The sequence below is a fragment of the Sorex araneus genome, chromosome 6, assembly GCF_027595985.1.
Source record: "Sorex araneus isolate mSorAra2 chromosome 6, mSorAra2.pri, whole genome shotgun sequence".
In the NCBI taxonomy this organism is placed as follows: domain Eukaryota; kingdom Metazoa; phylum Chordata; class Mammalia; order Eulipotyphla; family Soricidae; genus Sorex; species Sorex araneus.
In genome coordinates this window covers 93,776,999-93,802,866 of record NC_073307.1, presented here as the reverse complement: position 1 = coordinate 93,802,866, position 25,868 = coordinate 93,776,999, and the positions used below count along the sequence as shown (strand labels likewise).

Here is a 25,868-nt window from a genome sequence, read left to right as displayed (position 1 = left end):
AGGACTCTCTAGCGGTCTCTGCACAGGGGAGGGCGAGGTCGGGCTCAGCCGGCCACCTTGCCACCTGCCTGGAGGTCAAACCTTCCCGGTGCTGCTCCCGTTCCCAGCAATACCCTTTCCTCCGCTGCCACCAGCCAAATCCCACCAGAAGCATCACTGCCTCCAGGAAGCCCTCTGAGCGCAGAGCCCATTTGTGACGGTGCTCTTTTAAACCAGCCGCTTGCAGTCCTGCCAGCTCTGCTAGGTCAAGGTCTCTCTTATTCATCCTTCTGTTCCCAGCCCCATCCATGTTCAGGGCTTAACTGAAATCGTAAATGGGATTTTTTTTTCCCCTTGCCCCACAAGTCAAAGTTAAATCCTGATGTAATAATAATAGCCGCAGCCTTAAATCCACCTGAGACACAGCACCAAGAGAAAGCGCTTGGAGGCCCCGAGAACATTGCTCGAGCGTCAGCAAAAACTAACAGGGGAAAAATGTTCCCTGGGAGAAAAAAATGGATTTCGAGGAGAGGAGCGAAGGGTCCTTGACTCCTGGGGCAGCAAAGTTGGTACAGCAGAAGTGCAGAAGGCCCTGGTCCAGTCTCTCTCTCTCTCTCTCTCTCTCTCTCTCTCTTTTCTTTTTGGGTCACACCCGGCGATGCACAGGGGGTTACTCCTGGCTCTGCACTCAGGAATTACCCCTGAAGGTGCTCAGGGGATCATATGGGATGCTGGGAATTGCTCCAGCCTCTCTCTCTCTCTCCTCTCTCTCTCTCTCTCTCTATCTATCTATCTCTATCTACCTATCTCTCTATCTCTCTCTATCTATCTCTATCTCTATCTATCTATCTATCTATCTCTTTCTCTCTCTCCCCCATCCTCTCTCGCACGCGCTTTCTCTTTCTCTCTCTCTCTCTCTCTCTCTCTCTCTGGCTGGCTCATTCACTCACTCTCTCTCTCTTCTCTCTCTCCCCCTGTCCCCCCCCCTCCCTGTCCTCTCTCCCCTCCCCCCACCCCACCCTGCCCTCTGCTCAGGGTCTCCCCCACCCCAGCATCCCACCCTCACCCTCTGCTCCGCCCTCCAGGCCGCCCCTCGCGGCCCCCCGCTGGCCGGGGCCCCAGCCGTGGCCTCCGAGCGGCTTTCATGAGAAAAGCAGGAGGCGCTCTCGTATATGGTTCAGCCTGTCTCTTTCCATAATTACTCCTCACATCAAACCCAGCGCTCTGGTCAGCCTGGAATCTGGGTTTCCTTGAAAAAAAATAATAATAATAAAATTTTAAAAAAAGCCCCGGGAACATGAAGTCAGCCCGGCTGCTGGGGAGAGAAAGGAAAGGAACGAGATGCAATTTATAGGTGTTTCTTTTAAAGGGGGGAAAAATATCTCACCGTGCGCATCATCTCCTTTGATGAATTCCCGCAAGACGCTGCTATGAAGTGGAATTCCTACAGGGCCGTTCTGGCTGCTCCCCCCACCCCCACCCGCCGGCGTCTGTGTTGGGGGCTCCTGGGACAGACTGGCTTCGGGGACAGGCAGAGCCTTTTGTGTGCCAGAGCTCAGGAAGGGGCGGCGGGGCCTGGAGGTCCAGATGGGGAGGAAGAGCCCATGACCCCAGGGAGACCCCAGCTCGGAGGGAGGACCCCCACGGGGCAGAGCGACCGTCTGAAGGGGGCGGGGCCAGTAGGGAGCCCGGCCGAGCCCCTGGCGGGTGCAGCCCCGGCTGAGCACAGAGAGGCGGAGATATCCTGTCCGCCTCCGGCGGGAGCTTGGTCTAATTCAGCAGTGCCCGGAGCAGCTCCAGGAGCCCAGCCGGGGCTCGTAAATACCATCCGGCGGGTGAAGGAGAGACGGGGAAGTTCTTCCAGGGCGAGTCCCCCCAGACCCGCCTCTCTCTCATCCTTAGATGTGAAAGTGATGTGTGATTGACAGACAAGATGGCGCGATCAGCAGGTGTCGGGCATAAGGATTGGATATTTGCGGGGACTGAGAGAAAGTCACCTGCTCATCGCACCCCCGGTGACCCCAGCTTTTTCTTGTGATGAGAGCTTGTAGAATGGGCTGATCTCTCCTCCATTTCCTTCCTCACCCCTTCCCTTGGCTGTGGCAATGACTGGGGGGTCATGTGTTTGATTGCAGCGCTTGCTCGCACACTTGGTCGCAGAGCTTATGGGGGAGGGGGGAGGGGGGAGGGTGTGGCGCTGGGTACCAGAAATATCGGATAGCACTTGGCATGTGAGGAGTTGTGGGGGTCAAACCTAAGGCCTCCACACCCTCAAGACAGACACTCCAGCACAGAGGCACCTGGGTCCCCATTTCCTTATTTTATTTATTTTTACTTTATTCTACTTTGGGCAGAACGATAGCACAGTGAATAGGGCGTTTGCCTTGCATGTGGCCAACCCGGGTTCGATTCCTTCATTCCTCTCGGAGAGCCTGGCAAGCTACCGAGAGTATCCCGCCTGCACGGCAGAGCCTGGCAAGCTCCCCGTGGTGTATTCGATATGCCAAAAACAGTAACAACAAGTCTCACCATGGAGACGTTACTGGTGCCCGCTTGAGCAAATCGATGAACAACCATGAACAATGGGAAGACAGTGTTTTTTTTTTTTAACTTTATTTGGGGTGGCGAGGATGACAACTGGCAGTGCTCAGAGACCACCCAGCTCAGTGCTTGGGGGTTCCTTCTGGCAGTTCTCGGGGAACTGTACAATGTTGGGAATTAAACCTGATCCTTCCACATGCCAAACATGCCCTCGGCCCATTGAGCGCTCTGCCCGGCCCTTTCTTAATTTTGAAAGAGAAAAGGGGCTGGATGCTTTGTTCATTTGGGCGATCAGGACAGAAGACTTGAACTTGTATTAATAGTACAGGATTCCCGAGAGTCTGATTTGAGTTCATTTAACCCAACACTATTTTTGAGCATCTGTAAGAGCCATCGGCAGGATGGGAGAAGGTGGGAGGGGACAGATCAAAGGGCTGGCGACCATGCAGGTGAGAGCTTGGCTTACCCAGCCAAGATATCCAGCCTGGAATAGCCCCTGCGCAGGGGATGGCTCCCCTCCACCCCCAACCCCAGGGGAAAAAAAAAAAAACAACTTTCTGTGAAGGGGTGGCTAGACCTTATTTTAGGTTTGTGGGTCACCCTGTCTCTGTCCATCTACCTTGGAGCAGTCATGCGGCAGGAAGCAGGTGAGAGATGGGACACAATGAGATCATGTCCTGGATGAAAGGAGGCTGCTTGGGGCCAGAGTGGTGGTATAGCGGGTAGGGCACTTGCCTTGCACACAGTCAACCCAGGTTCCATCCCCCACACCGCACAGGGGCCCCCAAGCCCTGCCAGGAGAGACCCCGGTGCATCGTCGGGTGTGACCCAAAAAGCAAAAAGAAAAAAAAGAAGAAAAAGAAGAAGAAGAAGAAACTCCCGGGGCTGGAGCGATAGCACAGCGGGTAGGGCATTTGCCTTGCACTCGGCCAACCCGGGTTCGATCCCCGGCATCCCATATGGTCCCCCAAGCACTGCCAGGAGTAATTCCTGAGTACAAAACCAGGAGTAACCCCTGAGCATCGCTGGGTGTGACCCAAAAAGCAAAAAACAAAAAGAAGAAGCTCCTTTACCTGGTTAGTTCAGTTGGGAACCCCCCTGCACCTAAAATAATAATAATAATAATAATAATAATAATAATAGAAAATGGAAGGAAAGAAAAGAAAGTTCTATTGTTCTCTATTAAGCTCTGATTTGGTTGACCACAGAAATTAGACAGTAGATAATCATTCTAAAGCCAGGCGCGCACAGGGTGGGCGTGGCTTCTGCCAGGTGTGGGTGGGGCGTATATGGGGGCGTGGTTGTTCTTGGGAGTGGGCGTGGCCTGCATCCCTTCTCAGTTGGGGTCCTGCCGGTTTCCCTCCTAGAGGGGATGGGGAGCCGGTGCAGAAGCGGCCCAGGGCCTGCAGGTCTGCTGAGAGCTCCGTGGGGGCTCCCTGGCGCCCACGACAGGAAGGCCTTGGAGGGTCCTGGAGAAGGTGGCCGGGAAGCTGAGCCCAGGGGGGCCGAGGAGCGCACAGCCAGAGCAAAGGCCCGCTGGCAGGAACAAGGTGGTGTGGCGGCAGTTCAGAGGGGAGGCCGGTGGGCGACGCCAGTGTTGTGAACGCCGGGGTTCGAGCCCATGAGAGTTTGGGGGGGGGGGCGACAGAGAGCCAAAGCGCGGCGGGGCGGGCGTTGCCTTGCATGCGGCTGACCCGGGTGCCACCTCCTGATGTTCCCCCTGAGCCCATCAGGAGTGAGCAAGGAGAGACACTGGAGCAGGGCCCCGGGACCACCCCCGCCTCTGGCTTGGTTGTCCACGCTCAGGCTCTGTCGGGCGGCAGGGCAAGAGTCGGCGGGAGGTCTCCCTGCCTTGGACCCAGCACCGAGCTGGACAGAGACCCAGGCACACAGAGCCGGGGCTGGGCACTGTCTAGGCGGCTCCAGGGAGACCCCCAGGCTTTTTGTCCTTGTCCCCAGCTCTTTGCGACCGGAAGCCCCAGAGTTCTCAGAGGCGAAAGAGACCTGAGCCTTCTTCGGGGGTATCAGCAGAGTGGGGACATCACCCACCAAGCAGGGTCCTGCTGTGGAAAAGGGAGACACTGAGGCCCCGAGGGGGGTTTGCAGGGACGGAGACACCCCGTCTTTCCACTCCTGCCCCGGCCCCCCTGTTCCCTCGCTCAGCCTTGGGATTTCAAAGTCACCAGATGATGCCAAAATATCCGGATACTGAGGGCTGGAGCGATAGCACAGCGGTTGGGCGTTTGCCTTTCATGTGGCCGACCTGAGTTCGATTCCTCCACCCCTCTCGGAGAGCCCAGCAAGGTACTGAGAGTATGGAGCCAGCCTGGCAAGCTACCCGTGCATATTACTTGTTTGTTTTTTTTCTTTTGCTTTTTGGGTCACATCCAGTGATGCTCAGGGGTTACTCCTGGCTTTGCACTCAGGAATTACTCCTGGCGGTGCTTGGGGGACCATATGGGATGCCAGGGATTGAACCTGGGTCAGCCGCGTGCAAGGCAAACACCCTACCCGCTGTGCTATCGCTCCGGCCCCACTACCCGTGCATATTGGATATGCCAAAAACAGTAACAGTAAGTCTCTCAATGAGAGACGTGACTGGTGCCCGCTCGAACAAATCGATGAGCAACGGGATGACAGTGACAGTGACTGAGGGCCGGAGCAAGGTAGGGTGTTTGCCTTGCACGAGGTTCGATTCCCAGCATCCCATGCGGTCCCCCGGGTGCAGAGCCAGGAGAAACCCCCCCTGAGCATCCCTGGGTGTGAATCAAAAAAAAAAAGAGTATCCAGGCACATAAATTACACCTGAGTCGTCTGTTTATGTGTTTGTCACTGAGGGCCACGGGACGCCTTTCTAAGATCCGTGGCTCTCTGTGTCTTCACACCCCTGGGAATTGCCTTGACACCTAATTATTTATCGGGCCTGAACTCGCGCGCGCGTGCGGGGTACTGTTCTCAGTACTGAGGGTGGGAGTGTCAGCCCCACGGGCCACATCCGCACGCTCGCTCGTGCAAGGAGGCAGACGCCACCCAGACAAACAAGCCGCTCGCGAAAGCGTCAAGTGTTTGGGGAGAGGCGGCAGAGCAGAGGGAGGGCGGAGAGGGCAGGGTGGAGACGGCCCTTCCTCTGAGGGGCAGAGGGGGAAGGCTTCTCAGAGGAGGCGACATGACGACCCCCCCACACACACACACCCGCCGCCAACCCGCTGCCCAAGGTCAGAGCCAATGGACAGAGGGGTGGAGGAGGAACCCCAAAGCCGCTCACTCGGCTGCCCTCTCCCTCCGAGCCCTGGATCCCAGGGAATCCAAAGCAGAAGCGCCCAGTGGGAGACCTGGGGCCAGTTCCCGCCTTCCCAGACGGCTCCTGAAGGGCTCCTGAGCTCTCTCTTCCCAGCGAAGCAGGGTGTAGGATAACATAGCCTCAGGTAGTTTAGGTTTATTGGGTTACTCCCGTTACAGTGCTCCCATTCCTCTTTGTTTATTTGTAGCTTCTTTTTTAATGTTCTGTTGACTTGTAAATATTGTTTTTCTCCTTTCCTTAGTCCAAACACTCATTAGCATCTTAATACTAGTTATTTTTGTATGGACATAGCAAGAGATACATTGAGGCTTGCAAGGCAGCTCTCCTGGGAACATCTTGCCAGACTCAGACTACAGCACTCAGGCCAGATTAATCATTCCTCACCCTAGCAGGGTTCAAATCTAGTTATCACTGTTTGGATCATGACAGCATTTGTTCATGATCAAGCTCTTAACTTATAGTTAAGCATTAGGCATTTTGGCCAGGCCCATCTCGATGCCAGGGTAGCACACAACTCACAGCTTGCCCTGGGTCCGTCCCGTCCCTCGTCGGGACCCTGCTTTTGGGGGTGCTAGGAAGTAAGGGCAGCTGAGGCTTAGGTCAAGAGAACAGATGCCCTGGAGGAAAATATCATGTGGAGTCAAATGACTCCCACGTTACAAAAGCATAGCATTTGCTAAGTCTTCCTGTGTCCATACAAAAAGGACATGACTCTGAATAAACTATGCAAAGGACTCAAGGAGAAGAGAAAAACAATATTTACAAGTCAACAGAACACTAAGAAAGAAGCTACAAATAAACAAAGAGGAATGGGAGCACTGTAACGGGAGTAACCCAATAAACCTAAACTACCTGAGGCTATGTTATCCTACAGCAGGGTTGTGAGCCGCGGGAGGTACTGTCTATCTCTGTCTATCCTTGCGGGCCTTGGGGGTATTCCTGAAGCCAGGCCCGTTCAACCAGGAAGTGCGGCCGGAAATAGCTGAGCTGTGCCTGGCCCAGGCCTCCCCCCACCCACCCACCCAGCTCTCTTAAATGTCCACAAGAGTCACGCGGGTCCCTGGGGCCAAGCCTAGTCCCTTCTTCCTTCTCCGGAAGACCATCCTGGTCTCTCTGCAGCTCCTCCCGTCTACTTCACCCCTTCCCCTGGCCGAGGACTCACCATGAGAGATCAGAACTGCATCTTTGTTATTGTTGTTGTTAACGTTGGTTTATTTAATCTTTAAATTTTAGACACCATCACTGTATTACTGTCAATATCATCTCGTTGTTCATCGATTTGCTCGAGCGGGCACCAGTACCATCCCCATTGTGAGACTTGATGTTGCTGTTTTTGGCATATTGAATACGCCACGGGGAGCTTTCCAGGCTCTGCTGTGCAGGCGAGATACTCTTGGTAGCTGGCCGGGCTCTCCGAGAGGGGCAGAGGAATCGAACCCGGGACGGCCGCGTGCAAGGCAAACGCCCTGCCCGCTGTGCTATCACCAGACCATGGCTTACAAAATTGTTAATGGCAGCATTTCATGCAAAAAACATTCCAGTTCAGGGCTAGAGCCATAGCACAGCGGGGAGGGCATTTGCCTTGCATGTGTCCGACCTGGGTTCGATTCCCAGCATCCCATAGGGTCCCCCGAGCACCACCAGGAGTAATTCCTGAGTTCAGAGCCAGGAGTAACCCCTGTGCATTGCCGGGTGTGACCCAAAAAGCAAAAAAAAAAAAAAGAGGAATGTGGAGTTCATGGCCAATTCAGTCAGCTTAATCAATTGCTGAATAAATAGCAGTACCCCTCATTAAAAAACAAACAAACAAAAAAAAAAACAGGTTACTGGAGCCATAGCACAGTGGGGAGGGCGTTTGCCTTACATGCAGCCGACCAGGGTTTGATTCCCAGCATCCCATAGGGTCCTCCGAGCACCTCCAGGAGTGATTCTTGAGAACAGAGCCAGGAGTAACCCCTGTGCATCGCCAGGTGTGACCCAAAAAGCAAAACAAAACCAAACCAACCCAGCTCAGTAGCCCACCCCCCATGTAATCCCCCCCACTTCCCTAAGCTTCAAATGCTTCCGACTGGAGAACCATCCTCCCTTTCTGCTCTTATTTCCCTGTTCCTGTGTATTCTGCATCTAAGAAAGATCATTCTGTATCTGCCTCTTTCCTTCTTTTTTTTTTAATTTATTTTTTATTTTTATAAAGTGGTTCACAGTAATTCATCACATTTCATATCCAAACACCAGCCCCACCCTCGTGCTCCTTCCCACCACCGTGCGAGGAAAGGGTGTGAAGATCGTTGTATTTCACCCTGGACCCACGAAGCCCTTGAATAAGGGATTTCGAGCCTGTATGTGAAAACTCAAACAGACATGTGCTTCTCTTGGTACATCAGTGGGGTCGAGAATGACAGGTCGAGCTGCTGCTGAGTCAGAACTGCATCTCTCCAGAGATGAAAAGGACAGTTTTTCGTGGACACTGGTTCCACTGTTAGAAAGGGATATGAGGGAGGGGGGGTCTGGAGGGTGTTTGCCTTGCATACCGCTGACCTGGGTTTGATCCCTGACATCCCATAGGGTCCCCCGAGCACCTCGGGGAATGATTCTTGGGTGCAGAGCCAGGAGTTACCCCTGGGCATCTCCAGGTGTGGCCCACACACAAAAATAAGTGATGGGGACCCTCCCTGTGACCTTGCACCCCAAAGAGCAAACAATAAAATTAACTCGGGATTTTTTTTCTTTTGGTCTGGAGACATTAATAACATGTACAGTGTAAGATTTATTTTTATCTTGCCTTTATTTAATATTATTATTATTATTATTTTGCTTTTTGGGTCACACCCGGCGATGCACAGGGGTTACTCCTGGCTCTGCACTCAGGAATTACTCCTGCCAGTGCTCGGGGGACCCTATGGGATGCTGGGAATCGACCCTGGGTCGGCCGCATGCAATGCAAACGCCCTCCCCGCTGTGCTATGGCTACAGCCTCAGTGTAAGATTTCAGCCTGGAGGTTTTCCATAACAGCACAAAATGTCACAGATACAAATCCAAAGTTGTTTACCAACTTCTTTTCTTTTCTTTCTTTCTTTCTTTCTTTCTTTCTTTCTTTCTTTCTTTCTTTCTTTCTTTATTTATTTATTTATTTATTTATTTATTTGGGGGCAGGGCGGTTATTTGTTGCTTTAGGTTTAAAGGGTCACAGCTGGAGATGCTCAGGGGTTACTCCTGGCTCTGAACTCAGGAATTACTGCTGGCAGTGCTCAGGAGGCCACATAGGATGCCGGAGATTGAACCCAGGTCAGTTGCCTGCAAGGAAGGTGCCCTACCCAGTGTACTATCACTCTGCCCCCCCCCAACATATTTTTGTTTAAAGTGTGATTTGGTTTTTCTTTTCTCAACCTCTCTTTTTGTTTTTGAGCCAGTGGTGCTCAGGGCTCACTCCTGACTCTGTGCTCCAGGAGCACTCCTATGGGGGCTGGAGGTGGCCACACAGAGTACTAGGGGTCGAACCCTGGTCTGCAGCATGCAAAACAAGCATAAGTGCGCCACCCACTACACCATCATGCCAGCCCTTTTCTTCTCAACCTCTTCTGTAGCACTGTCATCCCGTTGCTCATCAATTTGCTCAAGCGGGCGCCAGTAACGTCTCCATTGTGAGACTTGTTGTTACTGTTTTTGGCATACCGAATACACCACGGGGAGCCTGCCAGGTTTTGTTGTGAGGGCGAGATACTCTCAGTAGCTTGCCGGGCTCTCCGAGAGGGACGAAGGAATTGAACCCGAGTCAGCCAAAATAAATTAATAAATTAATAAAAGTGGGTTTCTGCCAATGAATTGAGCAGAAATCTAATATTTTATAAGCCTTTTGAGCTGTGTGACTTGATGGTTGGGTACTTGATAATTTGCTTCATTATGTAATTGATAAGCTGGTGATGCGTATCAGTGTCAGTTCAACCATGTATTTATACTGTCTGGAATGTGTGGTTGTAACTCTGCGGGAGAATGTCAGTGCTCACCAGATTGTAAAAATCTACTACAGGAGTTTAAACGTCTAAGTAAATAAATGGAGGCGAAAGCAAAACTGTGAGGGGCTGGAGAGATAGTACTACGGGCAGGGCGCTTGCCTTGCGCATGACTGACCCAGGTTTCAATCCCCGGCATCCCTTATGGCCCGCTGAGTACAACCAGGAGTAATTCCTGAGTGCAGAGCCGGGAGTAACCCCTGAGCATTGCCGGGTGTGGCAAAAAAAAAAAGTGTTGGGTGCTGGCGCGATAGCACAGTGGTTAGGGCGTTTGCCTTGCATGCGGGCCAACCCGGGTTCGATTCTCAGCATCCCATATGGTCCCCTGAGCACCGCCAGGAGTAACTCCTGAGTGCAAAACCAGGAGGTAATCCCTGTGCATCGCCGGGTGTGACCCAAAAAGAAAGAAAAAAAGTGATAAAAAGGCTAGAGAGGGGCCGGAGCGATAGCACAGTGGGTAGGGCGTTTGCCTTGCATGCGGGCCAACCCGGGTTCGATTCTCAGCATCCCATAGGGTCCCCCAAGCACTGCCAGGAGTAATTCCTGAGTGCAAAGCCAGGAGTAACCCCTGTGCATCACTGGGTGTGACCCAAAAAGAAAAAAGAAAAAGGCTAGAGAGATAGCAGAACGGTTAAAGTGTTTGCCTTGCAGAGGCTGACCCCAGATTTGTCCCCAGAATAGAGCACAGAAGCAGGTATAAGCCCTGAGCACTGCCAGGTATGACCTCAAAATAAAAATCAAGAGTGAATTGGAGGGGCTGGAGCGATAGCACAGCGGGTAGGGCGTTTGCCTTGCACGCGGCCAACCCGGGTTCAAATCCCAGCATCCCATATGGTCCCCTGAGCACGGCCAGGGGTGATTCCTGAGTGCAGAGCCAAGAGTAACCCCTGTGCATAGCCAGGTGTGACCCAAAAAGCAAAAAAAAAAAAAAAAAAAAAAAAGAGTGAATTGGAGGGAGAGACAGTTCAATGGGCTGAGGGCACGCCTGACGTGCATTTGATGCCCATCACCATTTATTTGCCCATTCAAGTACCACCCGAAGCCCCATCCCCTCACTGCTAAGCTGGGAGTACCTCTGATCCATGCGGGATGTGACCCAAAAACTGTGAGATTGCCACATTGGGTGGGATGAAAAGTAGACGGCAACCAATCTGGATAAAGAAAATATTAACACAGGAGGCTTAACCTGCAACATTTTAGTAATCCCTTAGACAAGGGATTAATGGCTCCAGGGTGAGATATGACCATCTTCACACACTTTTCTTCTAAGGCAATCTGTTTTGATCGTTCTTAGCGAATTATTCATAACAAGCAATAGAAAATAAATTATTGAGGGCCTGCTATCGGGGCAGGCTTGGGTGGAGGTTGGGAATATTGGAGATAACAGTGGTGGGAAGGTGTCATGGTGGTAGGATTGGTGTTGGAATGTTGAATGGAATAAATCATTATGAAAAACTTTATAAAAGTAAAGTTAGGAGCTGGAGCAATAGCACAGCGGGGAGGGTGTTTGCCTTGCACGTGGCCAACCTGGTTTCGATTCCCAGCATCCCATAGGGTCCCCTGAGCACCGCCAGGAGTCATTCCTGAGTGCAGAGCCAGGAGTAACCCCTGTGCATCGCCGGGTGTGACCCAAAATGCAAAAAAGAATAAAGTAAAAGTAAAATTTTTTTAATGTGAGATGGGATGGAGAGATATCACAGTGGGTAGAGCATTTGCCTTGTACAGGCCAACCTGAGTTTAATCCGAGGCAACACATAGCGTCCCCTGAGCACTGATAGGAGTGATTCTCTTTTTTTTCCCTTTTTTTTAGTTAAATCATAGTGAGATGCACAGTTACAAAGTTATTCATGACTGTGTTTCTGTTATATAGCGTTCCAACACCCATTCCTTCACCAGTGTGAATTTCCCACCACCAATAACCCCAGTTTTCCTCCCGCCCCCCCAGCCCCCTACCCGACCCCCACACACACCTGCCTTGATGGCAGGCACTTTCCTTCTTTCTAGGAGAAATTCTTTTTTTTTTTCTTTTTGGGTCACACCCTGCAATGCGCAGGGATTAATCCCTGGCTCTGCACTCAGGAATTACTCCTGGCGGTGCTCAGGGGACCATATGGGATGCTGGGAATCAAACCCGGGTCAGTCGCGTGCAAGGCAAATGCCCTCCCCGCTGTGCTACCGCTCCAGCCCCTAGGAGAGATTCTTGAGCTCAGAACCTGGAGCAAGCCCTGAGCACCCCCAGCTATGACCCAAAAGCAAACAAACCACAAGAAACCAGCGAACCACGCTGCTCCTCCCCCCTCTTCTGAGTTTTACCCGGCTTGGGCCTCAGTTTCCCTCCCGGCTGGTCACTTTGGGCAGGGGATTAAGCTGGTCCGTTCCTGGCAGCTCAGCACTGAGGTGGGCTGAGTTGTGTGTTAACATAACGCTGTTCTTGTGTATTAACCCGGGAGAGGTACAAAGGTTCCATGTGGGAGGGGGAGAGAGAGAGAGAGAGAGAGAGAGTGCAGTGTCAGTGCTCCATGAATGGTTGGCTCTCCCTCACCACGCAGGAAGGGAGGGAGTGTATGGGACCCCGCAGCGAGGCTGGAAGGGCATTCCAGCAGAGGGAACAGCGGTGCAATATCTGAAGCCAGCAGGCTCCGGAACAGCCAGGAAGGCTCACAGGGACGGGAACTTGGGGGCAGCAGGGAGGGGAGCTCAGCTCGGAGAAGGCTACAGGGGGTTCTGGGTGGAGAGAAAGTGAGGGGGGGTACTGGAGGGCTGGTTGGGGTCTGGGCAGGAGCAGGGAGAGGAAGAGGAGGTGAGAGCCGCCGGCCAGGTCAGAACTGCAGGTGCTCCAGCCTGGAGGGCCTTTGTCCCGCACCAGGCGAATCTGGGCTCGATCCCGGTGCCCCATGCGGTCCCCTGAGCACCACCAGGAATGAGACCTGGGTGCGGAGCCAGGAGCAAGCCCGGAGCGCTGCAGGGTGTATCCCCCAAGCCTAAAATAGCCGACCCGCGCGTGCCCGCGATAGTGGGGGCGGGGTAGACGCTCTTGCGTGGCCGACACTGGGCATGTCTGCAGCCCCGGGAGCCTGTGACGGCCGCCGCGGGGAGCAGAAGGAGCGTGGGCAAGGCAGCTCGTCCTGGCTGGAGGCGGGCTGCAGAGAGACTGGGGGTCCAGGGCGACCCCTCTCTGGCTCAAATCTTCTTCCCTGCCGGGCCGGGAGCAGCCGGAGGTCCTGGAAAGCAAGGCAGCCCGTAGAGAACCGGCCCCCAGCTGGCCCGGAGCACTGTGGGCTGACCCACTGAGCCAGGCACTTCCAGCCGCAGACAGGGGCGGGACGGGCTGGGTCCAAGCCCTCCGCAGACCCCAAGAGCACTTCTTCTCCAGCAGTGGGTGGGCCAGGGAGAGGTGGGGACACTTTGAAGTTGAGACTGGTCACCACAGGGCTCTGGCCTGCCCCCGGGAGAAGCCTCTGCTCAGTGCTCCGGGACAAGTGCCCTGACACGGCAGAGCCTGTGACTCCCGGGGTCCTGGGGGGGACTCTGAGGTTGCAGGGAGACAAACCTTCCAGCTCCCAAGTCACCCCAGAGGAGCCCAAGAGGGAAGACTGTTGTCCCCTCCTTTTGCCATGCTTGAATACCCCCCGCGGCACTTCCCAGCCGCACTTCCCACCCATTTTACAGATAAGGGAAACTGAGGCCGCACTAGGGAGAATGACTTCTCCCAGCCCCCGCTCACGCCCCCGGCCCCAGCGGCACTGTCCCCTAGCCCTGTCCCCAGCCTCTTCAAGGGACGCTGAGCGGCCCCCGGGCTGAACTGGCTGGCTGTGCCCGGCGCTGGGCAAGGTGCGAGCCGTGGCCCTTTGACTGGGAGGTGGGTGCGGCCACGTGACCCGGTGACTCACCCGCGGGCGGCGCTGGAGCCCACAGCAGCAGGTGAGCGGCCCGGGCGCGGCGGCGGCCGCGCGCAGCGCCACCTGTCGGCGGCCGCGCGCACGGCCCCCGGCGCCCCCCGCCGCGGCGAGCCAGGCCCGCCCGGGGGCCGAGGGGCGCGTCCTGCAGTGCTCAGGCGGTCCCCGAAGGACGCTCGATCTCTCGGCTTCGGAAGTTCCTTCGCGGAGCCCTCGCCAGGCGCGCGCTTTCTGCAGGGGCTCAGTTTGTCTGTGTGTCCACGCGGGGTCTCAGCATGCGGGGCCGCGGGGCCCACCACAGAGCCGGGGGGAGCCCGCACTGGGCGCAGGGGGGCTCCAAGCAGCCCCGTCTGGGCCCCAGTCTCCGGAGTAGCTGCTCACTCCTCCTCCATCTTCTCTCCAACCCCGCTCTGGGTCTCCCTCTCTCTCTCTCCATCTCTCCCTCTCTCCCTATCTCTCTCTCCATCTCTCTGTCTCTCTCTTCATCTCTCCCTCTCTCCCCATCTCCGTCTCTCCCTCTCTCCCTATCTCTCCATCTCTCTCTTCGTCTCTCCCTCTCTCCCCATCTCCGTCTCTCCCTCTCTCCCTATCTCTCTCCATCTCTCCGTCTCTCTCTTCATCTCTCCCTCTCTCCCCATCTCCGTCTCTCCCTCTCTCCCTATCTCTCTCTCCATCTCTCCGTCTCTCTCTTCATCTCTCCCTCTCTCTCCATCTCTCTCTTCGTCTCTCCCTCTCTCCCCATCTCTCTCCGTCTCTCCCTCTCTCCCTATCTCTCCATCTCTCTCTTTGTCTCTCCCTCTCTCCCCATCTCTCTCTCCCGTGCCCACGCCCCGCAGTCAGCTGCACCCACCTGCACCCCGCCTGCTTCTCCTCCCAGCACCCCGACTCAGGTGGCGCCCACAAAGCTCACTCTCCCTCCCACGACACGCAGCCAGCCGGGGAGTACCCGGAGTTACCGCCAAAGCCACCCTCCCCAGCCACCACCCGTCAGCCAGCCCCTCTCACCCTAGCCCCACCACCTCTCCCCCTACCTGCTCAGGGGCTCCCTGTAGCTCCTGCAACCCCTTCTCCCTCCACCTTCTCCCCCGGAGCGCGCGGTGGCCCTTCCAGCTCTGCTCTTACAAGCTCAACTCTGGGCCCAGTTCTTCCCCCCACCCCAAAACTCCCCATTGCCTCTCAGCTGCCAGAGCCAGCACCACTCCTCCAGGAAGCCTGCCCGGATCTCTTTAGAGCTTTGCGTCTGTCTGCTGGCTCTAAAGGAGACACAGAACACAAGTTAAACACTCGGAGCCTGCAAGCCGGGAGGGGCGAGTAGAGGGAGGGAGGAGGGTCTGGATTCCATAAACTCAGCATCTTCCGTTTGCTTGCTGGGCAGGGCATTGCTCTAGACAAACGGCCTTATGGATTTAGCCTCCTGTGAGGGCGATTCGAACACTTATTTCCTTGCTTCACGGGACTATAAGAAGTGAAGGGGCTGGAGAGATAGCACAGCGGGTAGGGCGTTTGCCTTGCACGCGGCCGACCCGGGTTCAAATCCCAGCATCCCATATGGCCCAGCATCCCATCGCCGGGTGTGACCCTAAATAAATAAATAAGAAGCTAAGAGCAAATGTATTTGGGGCCGGAGCGATAGTACAGCGGGGAGGGTGTTAGCCTTGCAAGTGGCCAATGAAGGTTCAATTTCCCAGCCTCCCCGATGGTCCCCCAAGCATCACCAGGAGTAACTCCTGAGTGCAGAGCTGGGAGTAACCCCTAAGGACCCCTGGGGGTGGCCCAGTAACAAACGAAAGAGGTAGTTTATCTTGTTGTTTGTTTCATTGTTTTTTTGGGTTTTTTTGCTTTTGGTTTTGTTTTTTGTTGTTGTTGTTGTTGTTGTTTTTGTTTTTTGTTTTGGGGTCACACCCGGCGATGCACAGGGGTCACTCCTGGCTCTGCAACTCAGGAATTACTCCTGGTGTTGTTCAGGGCACCCTATAGGATGCTGGGAATCGAACTCAGGTCGGTCATGTGCAAGGCAAACGCCCTCCCCGTTGTGCTGCCGCTACAGCCCCACAAACAAAAGCATCAACGTGCAAGCGGCGCTTACCGGCCTGCTCTTAGCACACGCCTCCACTTGCGGTGTAGGTAGTTTCCTTTCGCAGCACGGTCCTGGTTGGAAATAGTATGTTTGTCCCTTTTCTTTGGCGGGGGGGAAGGGGGAGGGATGTGGGGAGGCCTCCCCAGCCGTGCTGAGAAAACCCGGGAGTCCCGCCGTGATTCTCAGCCACCTCAGTGAGCAGTCCCGGGTGGGGGCTCAAGGATATGACGTCACTCAGTGCCAGGGACCACCAGGGCCGAGAGGAGGCAGAGGCTTTGGGCTGCTCCCAGGCGTGACCAGGGGACCCTCTGGTGCCAGGGACCAAACTGGGCTGATGAGCCCCACCCCAAGGCAAGCGCCTGAGCCTTGCCCTCTCCCCAGCCCTGGTCTCTCCTTCCTTCACGAGCACAGAGAACTAGCGGACACGGACCAGCCTGTCCAGGCCTTGGGCACCAGAGTCCACCCAGAAGCTGGCTGAGGGGAGGGCACTCAGCCTGCACTGCCAGGCTTCTGCGTTTCCTAAGGCAAGACAGCATGCCCCTATGGACACCCTTGCAGCGGGGGGCCAGCGCGGCTCGCAGCCAAACTCCAGCCCAGGCCCACCAGCTCTTGTGCAAAGCTGAGTGTGGTTGGGACACAGCTGGGCTGCCCTGTCATATTCTGTGGCACATTCTTTGTTGTTGTTGTTGTTGTTGTTGTGTCACACGCAGCAATGCCCAGGCGTTACTCCTGGCTCTCACTCAGGAATTACTCTGGCGGTGCTCAAGGGACCCTATGGGATGCTGGGAATCGAACCTGGGTCGGCCGCGTGCAAGGCAAACGCCCTCCCCGCTGTGCTAAGGTTCCAGCCCCTTGTGGCATATTCTTCCCCGGCTCCAGCAGCCAAGCAAGACCTGCCCTCTCTCAACTCTGTCCCTTCCCCTGGAGCTATTCTTTTCTTCCGCCTTTTGTCTTCCTCTTTCTAGCCTCCTCCTGGAGGGCGTTCTGTTTTGCACTTTCTCTTCTTGCCAGTCGGTCCTCTTCCTCCTCTCTCTGGACCTCACATTGAGTCGCTTTGAAAACTGGTACTGAGGGAACATGGGGGGGTGGTGGGAAGAGGGGGTGCGGTGTCTTTGATACTCAAGTAGGTGGTAGAACCAAGAGAATAAACAAAAAAAAAAAAGGAAATAAAACAAGAATCCTGGCCTTCAGGGGTTCCCTTGCCTTGGGGTGGAGGCATATATAAACAATCATATATAAACAAATGTTTACTTCGGGGGCCAGAGAGATAGTGCAGTGGGCAGAGCACTTGCCCTGAACGTGGTCAACCCAGGTTCGATTGACCCAGGTTCATTCCCTGGCATCCCATATGGTCCCCCAAGCACCACCAGGAGTGATACCTGAGTGCAGAGCCGGGAGTAAGCCCTGAGCCCCGCCGGGTGTGGCCCCAAAAGAAAACAAAAAGAAAAAATACATTTACCTCATGGCTGTTGTTTATCCAGCAATCAAGGTGAGATGTGTATTTGCCACAATGCCCTCAGAGACAGCTAAGTGCCTGATCGCCTTTGAATCCTCACAGCAACCCTGGAACGCAGACACTCAGTATCCCCTTCAGTTTTCAGAAGAGGGAAACCGAGGCACAAAGATGATGTTCCCCAAACGTATGCCGTGTATAAAGGCCAGGTGGTGGCTCCCAAACTCTGCTTCCCCGCGCACCTCCACAACTCCCCCCAAGATGTGGCGGAGGGAGAGCCTCTTGCCTCAGGAAATCAGGGAAGGCTCCCCAGAGGAAGCAGCTTTGAGTTTGGGTTTTGAGGGATGCCTAGAAGTCGGCTGAGTAAAACAAGAGTGGGAAAGTCTTGGGGATGAGAACGCTCAGTCAGCCCAACGCCAGCAGGCAGTGAGTGACGCATCACAGGGAACCTGGGGGACCTGGAGGTATGAGACCGGAGCGGGGAGGCGTGACATCCCACAGAGTGGGGCAGAGGGAAGCCCTCCCTGCGGGGCAAACCCACCTCCCCTCCAGCCCAGCGGCCGGCCAGGGGGCTGCTCCCTGCTCTCTCTCTCGCCTCCCGCTCACGCCTGCCTCCTTCTCACCCCCCCCCCCCCCGCCCTCGTGTTCTCTGCAGGGGCCGTGAGGGCCTCGAGCATCTTCCCCATCCTGAGCGTGATCCTGCTCTTCATGGGCGGGCTCTGCATCGCAGCCAGCGAGTTCTACAAGACGCGACACAACATCATCCTGAGCGCCGGCATCTTCTTCGTGTCTGCAGGTAACAGCACAGCTGGGGGGGGGGCAGGGCGCGGTGGGCGGGGGGGGAGGGGGGAGAGGGGATGGCACTCAGGGACTGGGAGGATGTGGCAGGGGAAGAAGAGGGAACGAGACCCCCACAGTCCTCGAGACCCCCACAGTCCTCGAGACCCCCACAGTCCTCGAGACCCCCACAATCCTTGAGACCCCCACAGTTCTCGCCCCAGAGGGCGACGCAGGCAGAGAGGGAATATGAGGGTACCAAGGGCACCAAAGCACCCGTCGCTTTCCCGGTCATCCCTCTCCCTCCCACCTCTCAGAGAAAGGCCCCCCCCAATAGTGCATCCCCCTCTGGGCACTGGGCCTCTCCTGGCCTCCCCCTCCCTGGCCTCCCCCCCAATGGCACCAGGCAGACAACCCCCGGGGGCTCCCCAAATCACTGTGTGTGAGTCCCAATTGCTTCCATGACCAGGAAAGCAAGAGGGCTGCAGCACGGACCCCTTTAACGTTCCCCCAAGGGCCCGGAAGGATAGTGCAGTAGGGAAGGCAACTCACAAGGTTCAATCCCCACCACCCCACATGGTCCCCGAGCACCACCAGGAAAGACCCCTGACTGAGCACACAACCAGGAGTCAGCCCGGAGCATCACCAGGTGTGGCCACCAAAAGAGCAAAAATATGGAGTCCCCAGGAGTAAGGCTTCCCCACTGGAGATCCAGGCCAAGGTCATCTCACCAAAGATGGTTCGAGGAGCCAGTCTAAAGCCCCTGACTCCCTGTGCAGCCCTGAGACAGTTACTTTGCCTCTCTGTTCTAGCTCCTCTATAACAGTATCCCCAATCCCTTAAAAATCACTCAGCAATGAAGGCGGAGGGGACCCGCTCCATTGGCGATATCTGTTATTGGAGCGGCAGGTTCGGGGAAACAGTACGGCAGGGAAGGCCCTTGCCTTGCACATGGCCAACACTGTTTGGATTCCCTGCACCCCCTAAGCCCCGCCAAGAAGCATCTGTGAGCACAGAGCCAGGAGTAAGACCCGAGCACTGATGGGTGTGTCCCTCCCTATATTACTGTCCCAATCTCTATATTGCTGAGGGCCTGAGAAATAGTCCCAGAATTGAGACATTTGCCCTGCATGTGACTGGGACGGCTTGATCCCTAGCATCGGGTCCCGCGAGCACTGCCACAGGAGTGATCCCTCTCAGGGCGTAACCCAACACCCCTCCCGGAAACAAAGCGCCACGTCTGTTAACCCTGTCGCTCAAGGCTGTTGGAGAGTACCGGGCTCCTGCTGCTAAAGGGAGGGTGGAGCATGAAGGGGGTCAGCGTGGGGGGATCACCCCTCTGTCCTGTGCCGCCCCCACCCACCACCCTCTCCCTCTCTCCTGCCCCGCACCCCCGCCCCCATGCCCGCAGGTCTGAGCAACATCATTGGCATCATAGTGTACATATCTGCCAATGCCGGGGACCCCTCCAAGAGCGACTCCAAGAAGAACAGCTACTCGTACGGCTGGTCCTTCTACTTCGGGGCCCTGTCCTTCATCATCGCCGAGATGGTCGGGGTGCTGGCCGTGCACATGTTCATCGACCGGCACAAACAGCTGCGGGCCACGGCCCGCGCCACGGACTACCTCCAGGCCTCGGCCATCACCCGCATCCCCAGCTACCGCTACCGCTACCAGCGCCGCAGCCGCTCCAGCTCGCGCTCCACCGAGCCCTCACACTCCAGGGACGCCTCCCCGGTGGGCATCAAGGGCTTCAACACCCTGCCGTCCACCGAGATCTCCATGTACACGCTCAGCAGGGACCCCCTGAAGGCCGCCACCACGCCCACCGCCACCTACAACTCGGACAGAGACAACAGCTTCCTCCAAGTCCACAACTGTATCCAGAAGGAGAACAAAGACTCTCTGCACTCCAACACCGCCAACCGCAGGACCACCCCCGTCTAGGCCCCGCCACGCCACGCCCCCAGAGGGGCGGAGACGGCGGGGAGGCGTGGCCCGCATGGGGGCGGGGTGGGGCGGGCCGCCCGGGAGGAACCCCGCCCGCCCGCCCGCCCGGAGGTGGGGGGGGAAAACCTTCCAAAAGCAAAAAAAAAAAACTAAAACTAAAACAAAAACAAAAAAACAACAAGACAAACAGAGAAACAACAACAACAACAAAAATAAAACCACACACACACACAAAGGAAAAAACAACCACACAAAAAAGAGGAGAAAAAAAACAAAAAAAGAGAAAAATATAATAAGTAAATTCAAAAAAAAAAAAAAAAACAACAACACATAAGAGGAACAAAGAAGTAAAACAACAGGGAATGTGATAAAAACCCTAAGGAGCGAAGGACAAACTTAACACACACACACACAAAAGCGAGAGAGGATTTAAAAAATTTAAAAATAGACAATAAATCTAAAAGAAAATGCATGATTTCCCATGTACCATTATTTTAACATTTAATAAAAACCAATTTAAATGAAAAAAAAAATAAACAAAAGGGAACCGAGATAACATTAAAGCAAAAGAGAGAAGGTGCAGAAAGGAGGGGGGGATTCGCTTTGCATTTATCAAGGGTTCGGGTTACTTTTATTATTTTTTTAAGCGGGAATGTTACTTTTCTGTTCCCTTTAACCCCAAGCTGGCTCTGCCTCCCCGGGTGAGTTTGGGGGGGTGGAGACTAAAGGGCCTGAGGCCAGGGGCGCCTCAAGGTCACTGCGGGTTCCTCAGAGCCTCAGCCCCAGGCTGGGGAGACGGCAGGGGTGGGGGCTTGCGAGCCCGCCTCACCCGGCACTGCTGGGGTTGGGGGGGGCAAGACCAGGCCCCCAGCTGACCCAAGTATTCGGCCCCTCCTGACCCCAAAAGGTGGCAGGAGGGGGGTGCCCTGGGGGGCTTGCCTGACCCTCAGGCTCTCAGTCCTTAATGGTCCTTAACCCACTGTGATGACTTCCCAGCCCTTGAGGGAAGGGAAGGAGAGGGGGTGGTTACCGGCGGCTGGGGAGCCCCGCCCCCAGCCCTCCGTGGGAGCCTCTTGGGGTCCCTTCCCCCAAGCTCCTGCTCTCCCTGCAGGAGATGCGCACCCTCCCCGGGGCATATAACGCAGCTCTCCCTCCTCACCGCTGACCTCCAGACTCCTGGCGGCCCTCGGGGACGGGGGACCCCTCAGCCCATAGGCCCCCAGCTCCCCGCACAGGACACTCGTTGTCCTCGGGAGGGAGGGGGTCCTTGGAACCCGCTGCTGCCCTTCCGGGAGCCAGCGAGTCCAATCATGTCACTGCAAAAAGGTTTTTCTTTTTACAAAAGAAAAAAAAAGGACACACAAGTGGTGATTTTTTTTTAATAAAAAAACCACTGACTATACATACGTGTAAATAGATAATAAGTGGATTTACTTGCAAGAAAATCAGATAGTATTTTTCTTTTCCTTCTTTTCCAGCTTTAAACTGTGAAAACAAACAAACAAACAAAACAAAACAAAACAACTGGGCTGGGGTGGGGGACTTATACAATTTAGCAGGGAACTAAAGGGAAAAGAAATTCAGTTCCAATTCCGATCCATTCCAACCCCAGGTGAGAGCTGGGTGCCGGCCCGGGAGGGGGAGAGGGAGGGAGAGACAGGGGCAGCCCAGCGGCGCTGACGGGCATTCTGGGCTCCAGGTTCCTTCCTTAAGGACCGGACGGTGCTGATGGGGAAGACAGAGACGCCCCCTGCAGAGGGTGGGGGAGACGGCACCCCCACTCCTCCACACACACCCACACACGCACACGCACTGCGGCCCGCCCATCTTGCACAGGGACACACGCGCTCGGGGCAGCAGGGCCCCCCGGACAGCCCGAGGCAGAGCTCCGACTCTCGACCTCCAAAGCCATCGCCCACCAAAGCTCCATAGCGGCCCCCTGGTTGCTCCCGCCCCAAGTGAGCTCGTGTGGCCCTGCCCTCGTGCACACATGCCCAGTTAGCAGGCACTAAGCCCCCCCCCCCCCACACACACACCTAGAACCCCGCTCTAGACCCTGGAGTCCCTTGCTCGTGTGGCCTCTTGGGGTCCCCAATGCTCCGCTGCCGTGTTAGCATGTTGGATGGACCCGGACAGCTCCAAGGCCCCTTCAGACGCTGGTGTCCAAGACTCTTCAGACGTGCCCTGTGACTGGAGGACGAAGCCCGGAGGTGACCATCCAGCCCCAGACATCGAGAACATTCCCGAAACACCAGTCCCCCCCCACCCAGACACACACACACACACACACACACGCACACACATGCACACACACGCACATATGCACGCACGCACGCATGCGCGCGCACGCGTGTGTATACACACACACACACACACACACACCATATACCTCCTCACTGTGCTCCCAACACCCTTCCCTCACATGCAACGTCAAAGCAAAAACACACACACGTGAGCAAACGCGTTTGCCAGAGGAGAAGGCGCCCGAGGTCCCCAAAGCCACTCTGCACGTCTCGTCTCCCTTTCTCTCACGCCATTCCCGTCGTGGGGGGGTGCAGGAGGGTCCTCACTCACGAGAGGTGCCCGGACGCCAGGCTCCCCGACACCGCTCGGGGCGTGCATGCTCCGAGGTTCCCCCGGCCAATCAAGGTGGAGGAGAGCGTTTGAGCCGCGTGGTGCGAGGCCCAGGATGAGGTCCGAGCCCTAAGGGGACGCTTCGACCTGTCGCTTCTCTGGTCTCCCCCGGGAAACGGGCGTGGGGGAGGGCAAGGCGCAGTTCACGCAGACCGGAAAGCCCACTTGATTTACAGCTGGATTTCCGCTGGGCTCGCAAGCCCCCTGCTGAAGGTGAGGGTCTCTGCCGCCCCCCGCCCCGCCCCCCTGCAGCCCCTCTTAAGGCCTTGGCGTTTCCTAGTGGAGCAACTTCCCGATGAGTTGGGGCAAGTGGTCAGCAAAGACCCCAGGAGCTGAGCACTCCCCCCCCACCGCTGCCCTTCCCGCTGCTGGGGGTCTGGGAAAAGCAAGCCCACTCCCAGGGCCGGAGGCCGCCACTCGGGCTGTGTGTCCACTCTAGGAGGGCACGTGAGGGTTAGGGTCAGGCCCTGGGAGCCAGCCGGGAGTGAGGGCACCCCCACATCCTGTCTGAGCAGGGACCACCCACCTTCCCACGGGCCCACTGCCCACCAGGTCAAAGGCTGGCTGAAAAGGGACCACCCTCCCTCCCCCAAAAAACAAAAAAAACCATAAAGCATCCGTCTCTCATCCAAAGAGGACAAATGGCTCCAAGCCTCCGAGTCCTGCCCGTGACGGGGAAGGTGTCCCCGCTTCCGTCCAGCTCTGAGGCCTGGGGTCTCTGCCTTGGGGGGCTGGGAGGAGCTAGCCCAGGGCTCGGGGGCCTGAAGAAAGGAGGGCGATTGCTCATATCCAGCTCCTACCAATCCCCGTTTCCTTTTCTTGGTGGGTCCTTATTTATTTATTTATTTATTTTGGGGGTTTGTTTTGTTTTTTGTTTTCAGACTGTTAACAGAAAACAATTTTTCAAAAGCCGAAAACAAAAAAAAAAAAAAAAAAAAAAGAAAGAAAAAGACAAAAAATCCTGGTACATGAAATAAAGATTTTTTTTTATAGCTTGGTCCTCGTGTGGTTCTCAGTTCCTGGGGGGGGTGTCGGTGTGGTACCCGCCCCCCCCCGTACCACATCCCTGTGAAAGCACGGCAGAGCCCATGATCCTCCAAGGCGGAGCATGAGAGGCAGGGGGGCCAGAAGCAGAGGCCCCCCCTCCCCCCGCCCAGGTAAGCCTCTCGGAGGGACCCCTGCATGCCTGCAGCTGCGGATCCATGCACTGGAGTCCTGGAACATTCCACAGTGCCCCTGCTCCCCCGGCCCCCACGCCGTGGAGCTAACACGCCCCCCCCCGGGGTCTTTAACGACAGTGGCCCCCATGAGCCCATGTTCTCAGTCATAGGGGCCAGGCAGAGAGGACAGAGATTAGGGTACAGGACTTGCCTGGGCTGACCCGGGTTCGATCCCCGCCCACATAGCTCAGCTCCGCCTCCAGCACCGCCAGCTGTAGCTCTGATGCCCCCCCCCCCCCCCCGCCTCCCTGCAAAGCGCTGTCAGAGTGGTCCTAGGCCCTGACCAGCACCTCATCTTTTGCCTCTCTCCAGGATGGTTAGCCAAGAATCACCAGGAGGGCCCTACCCCACCCTCTGCATCCCCTGAACATCACCCGGGACCCCCTCCCCATACATAAATAATAAGGAAATCATTTTTAGGGGCCAGGAAGGAAGTCCAGGGGAAAGGCACATTATTTGCACGTGGCTCCCCAAGCACTCCCAGGAGTGATCCCTGAGCACCACCAGGTGTGGCCCCAAAACCAAAAAAAAAAAAGTGTTTAATAGCGCAAATAAATGCTTCTCTCCACATCCCTGGAGATGCAAGATTTGCAAGGTATTCATCTTCCCGGAAAGTTCACAGCCCTCATGGAACACAGAGAACTCTCCCACCCTGCTCTCCCAGTCTCCCCCACCAACACACACACACACACACACACACACACACACACACACACACACACACACACACACACACATGCGCGCGCGCACGCACACACACAGCCTTGTCCTTTGGAGAGAGGCCACGACGGAGAGAAAAACAGGAAAGGTCTGCCAGGGGCCCTGAGCCCTCTAACCTCAGAGAAGGGAGAAGCTGTGTCTGTAAAAATAACAAAACCCCCTCTAGGAGCCCCACAGATGGACACTGGGACCTCAGCGTTCTGGGAAGAGGAGGGCCAAGGTCACGCACGGGCAGGGCACCCTCTCTGCAGCTCCCACCAGGTGGGGCAGAGGGGGTGACTAGGGGGCTCTGATCTGTTTTTTCTTCCCCTTCTTTTTTCTTTTTCTTTTTTTTTTATGTATTTATTTATTTATTTGCTTTTTGGGTCACAGCTGGCGATGCACAGGGGTCACTCCTGGCTCTGCACTCAGGAATCACCCCTGGTGGTGCTCAGGGGACCATATGGGATGCTGGGAATCGAACCCGGGTCGGCCACGTGCAAGGCAAACACCCTACCCGCTGTGCTATCACTCCAGCCCCTGTTTTTTGTTTGTTTGTTTGTTTGTTTGTTTTTATGTTTTTTTAGCTTTTTGGGTCACATCTGGCGATGCTCAGGGGTCACTCCTGGTGATGCTCAGGGGACCATATGAAGTGCCAGGGGTGGAACCTTGAGTCAGCCGCGTGCAAGGCAAGTGTCCTCCCCACTGTCCTTTCTCCAAACCCGAGTCGTCAGCTTGCATGGACACCCTGACATGTCCTGCTTCCTTTCTTCCCCACCTTTTTTTTTTTGAGTCGTACTCAGTGGTGCTCAGGGATCACTCCTGGGCAGAGCTCGGGGGACCGTATGGGATGCTGGGGACCCAACCCTGGTTAGCCGTGTGCAAGGCAAACGCCCTCCCCACTGTACTATTTCTCCAGCAATTTTCTTCCATTTCTTCCAAAGGGCACCTCCCATCCCAGGGAGCCTCTCACCCCCCCCCCCCCGCCTCACCCGGTCCTCATCCCTAGCCCAAGCCCCCACCTCCGCCCGCTGTCACACGGGGAGAGAAGTGCTGGTGCATGTGCTCTGCGTGGGCACGGACGGGTGGGACTTCCCACTTTGACCCCCCAACACCGGAGTACAGCCCATCTTTGGAGAGAGAGCTAACAAGATTGCCCACCCATGCCCGGCCCTGCTTGGCCCAAACTGCCTCAAGGATGTGCCCTTTGATAGAGGGCTTAAGTACTTTTATTTATTTATTTATTTATTTATTTATTTACTTACTTACTTACTTACTTACTTACTTACTTACTTACTTATTTATTTGGGCTGGAGCGATAGCCTAGTGG

General features: G+C 55.7%; 1 protein-coding gene across 1 annotated transcript in view; it reads left to right on the top strand.

Annotated features, from left to right (window-relative positions):
- Window positions 1-23,617, top strand: part of CACNG2 (calcium voltage-gated channel auxiliary subunit gamma 2) — a 141,561-nt gene extending 117,944 nt beyond the window's left edge. Inside the window, exons 3-4 of the mRNA XM_055141897.1 lie at window positions 17,914-18,054; window positions 19,447-23,617. Coding sequence (XP_054997872.1) covers window positions 17,914-18,054; window positions 19,447-19,982 — 677 coding nt within the window. The 3' untranslated portion in view covers window positions 19,983-23,617. The remainder of the gene's footprint in view (window positions 1-17,913; window positions 18,055-19,446) is intronic.
- Window positions 23,618-25,868: the final 2,251 nt, after the last annotated feature.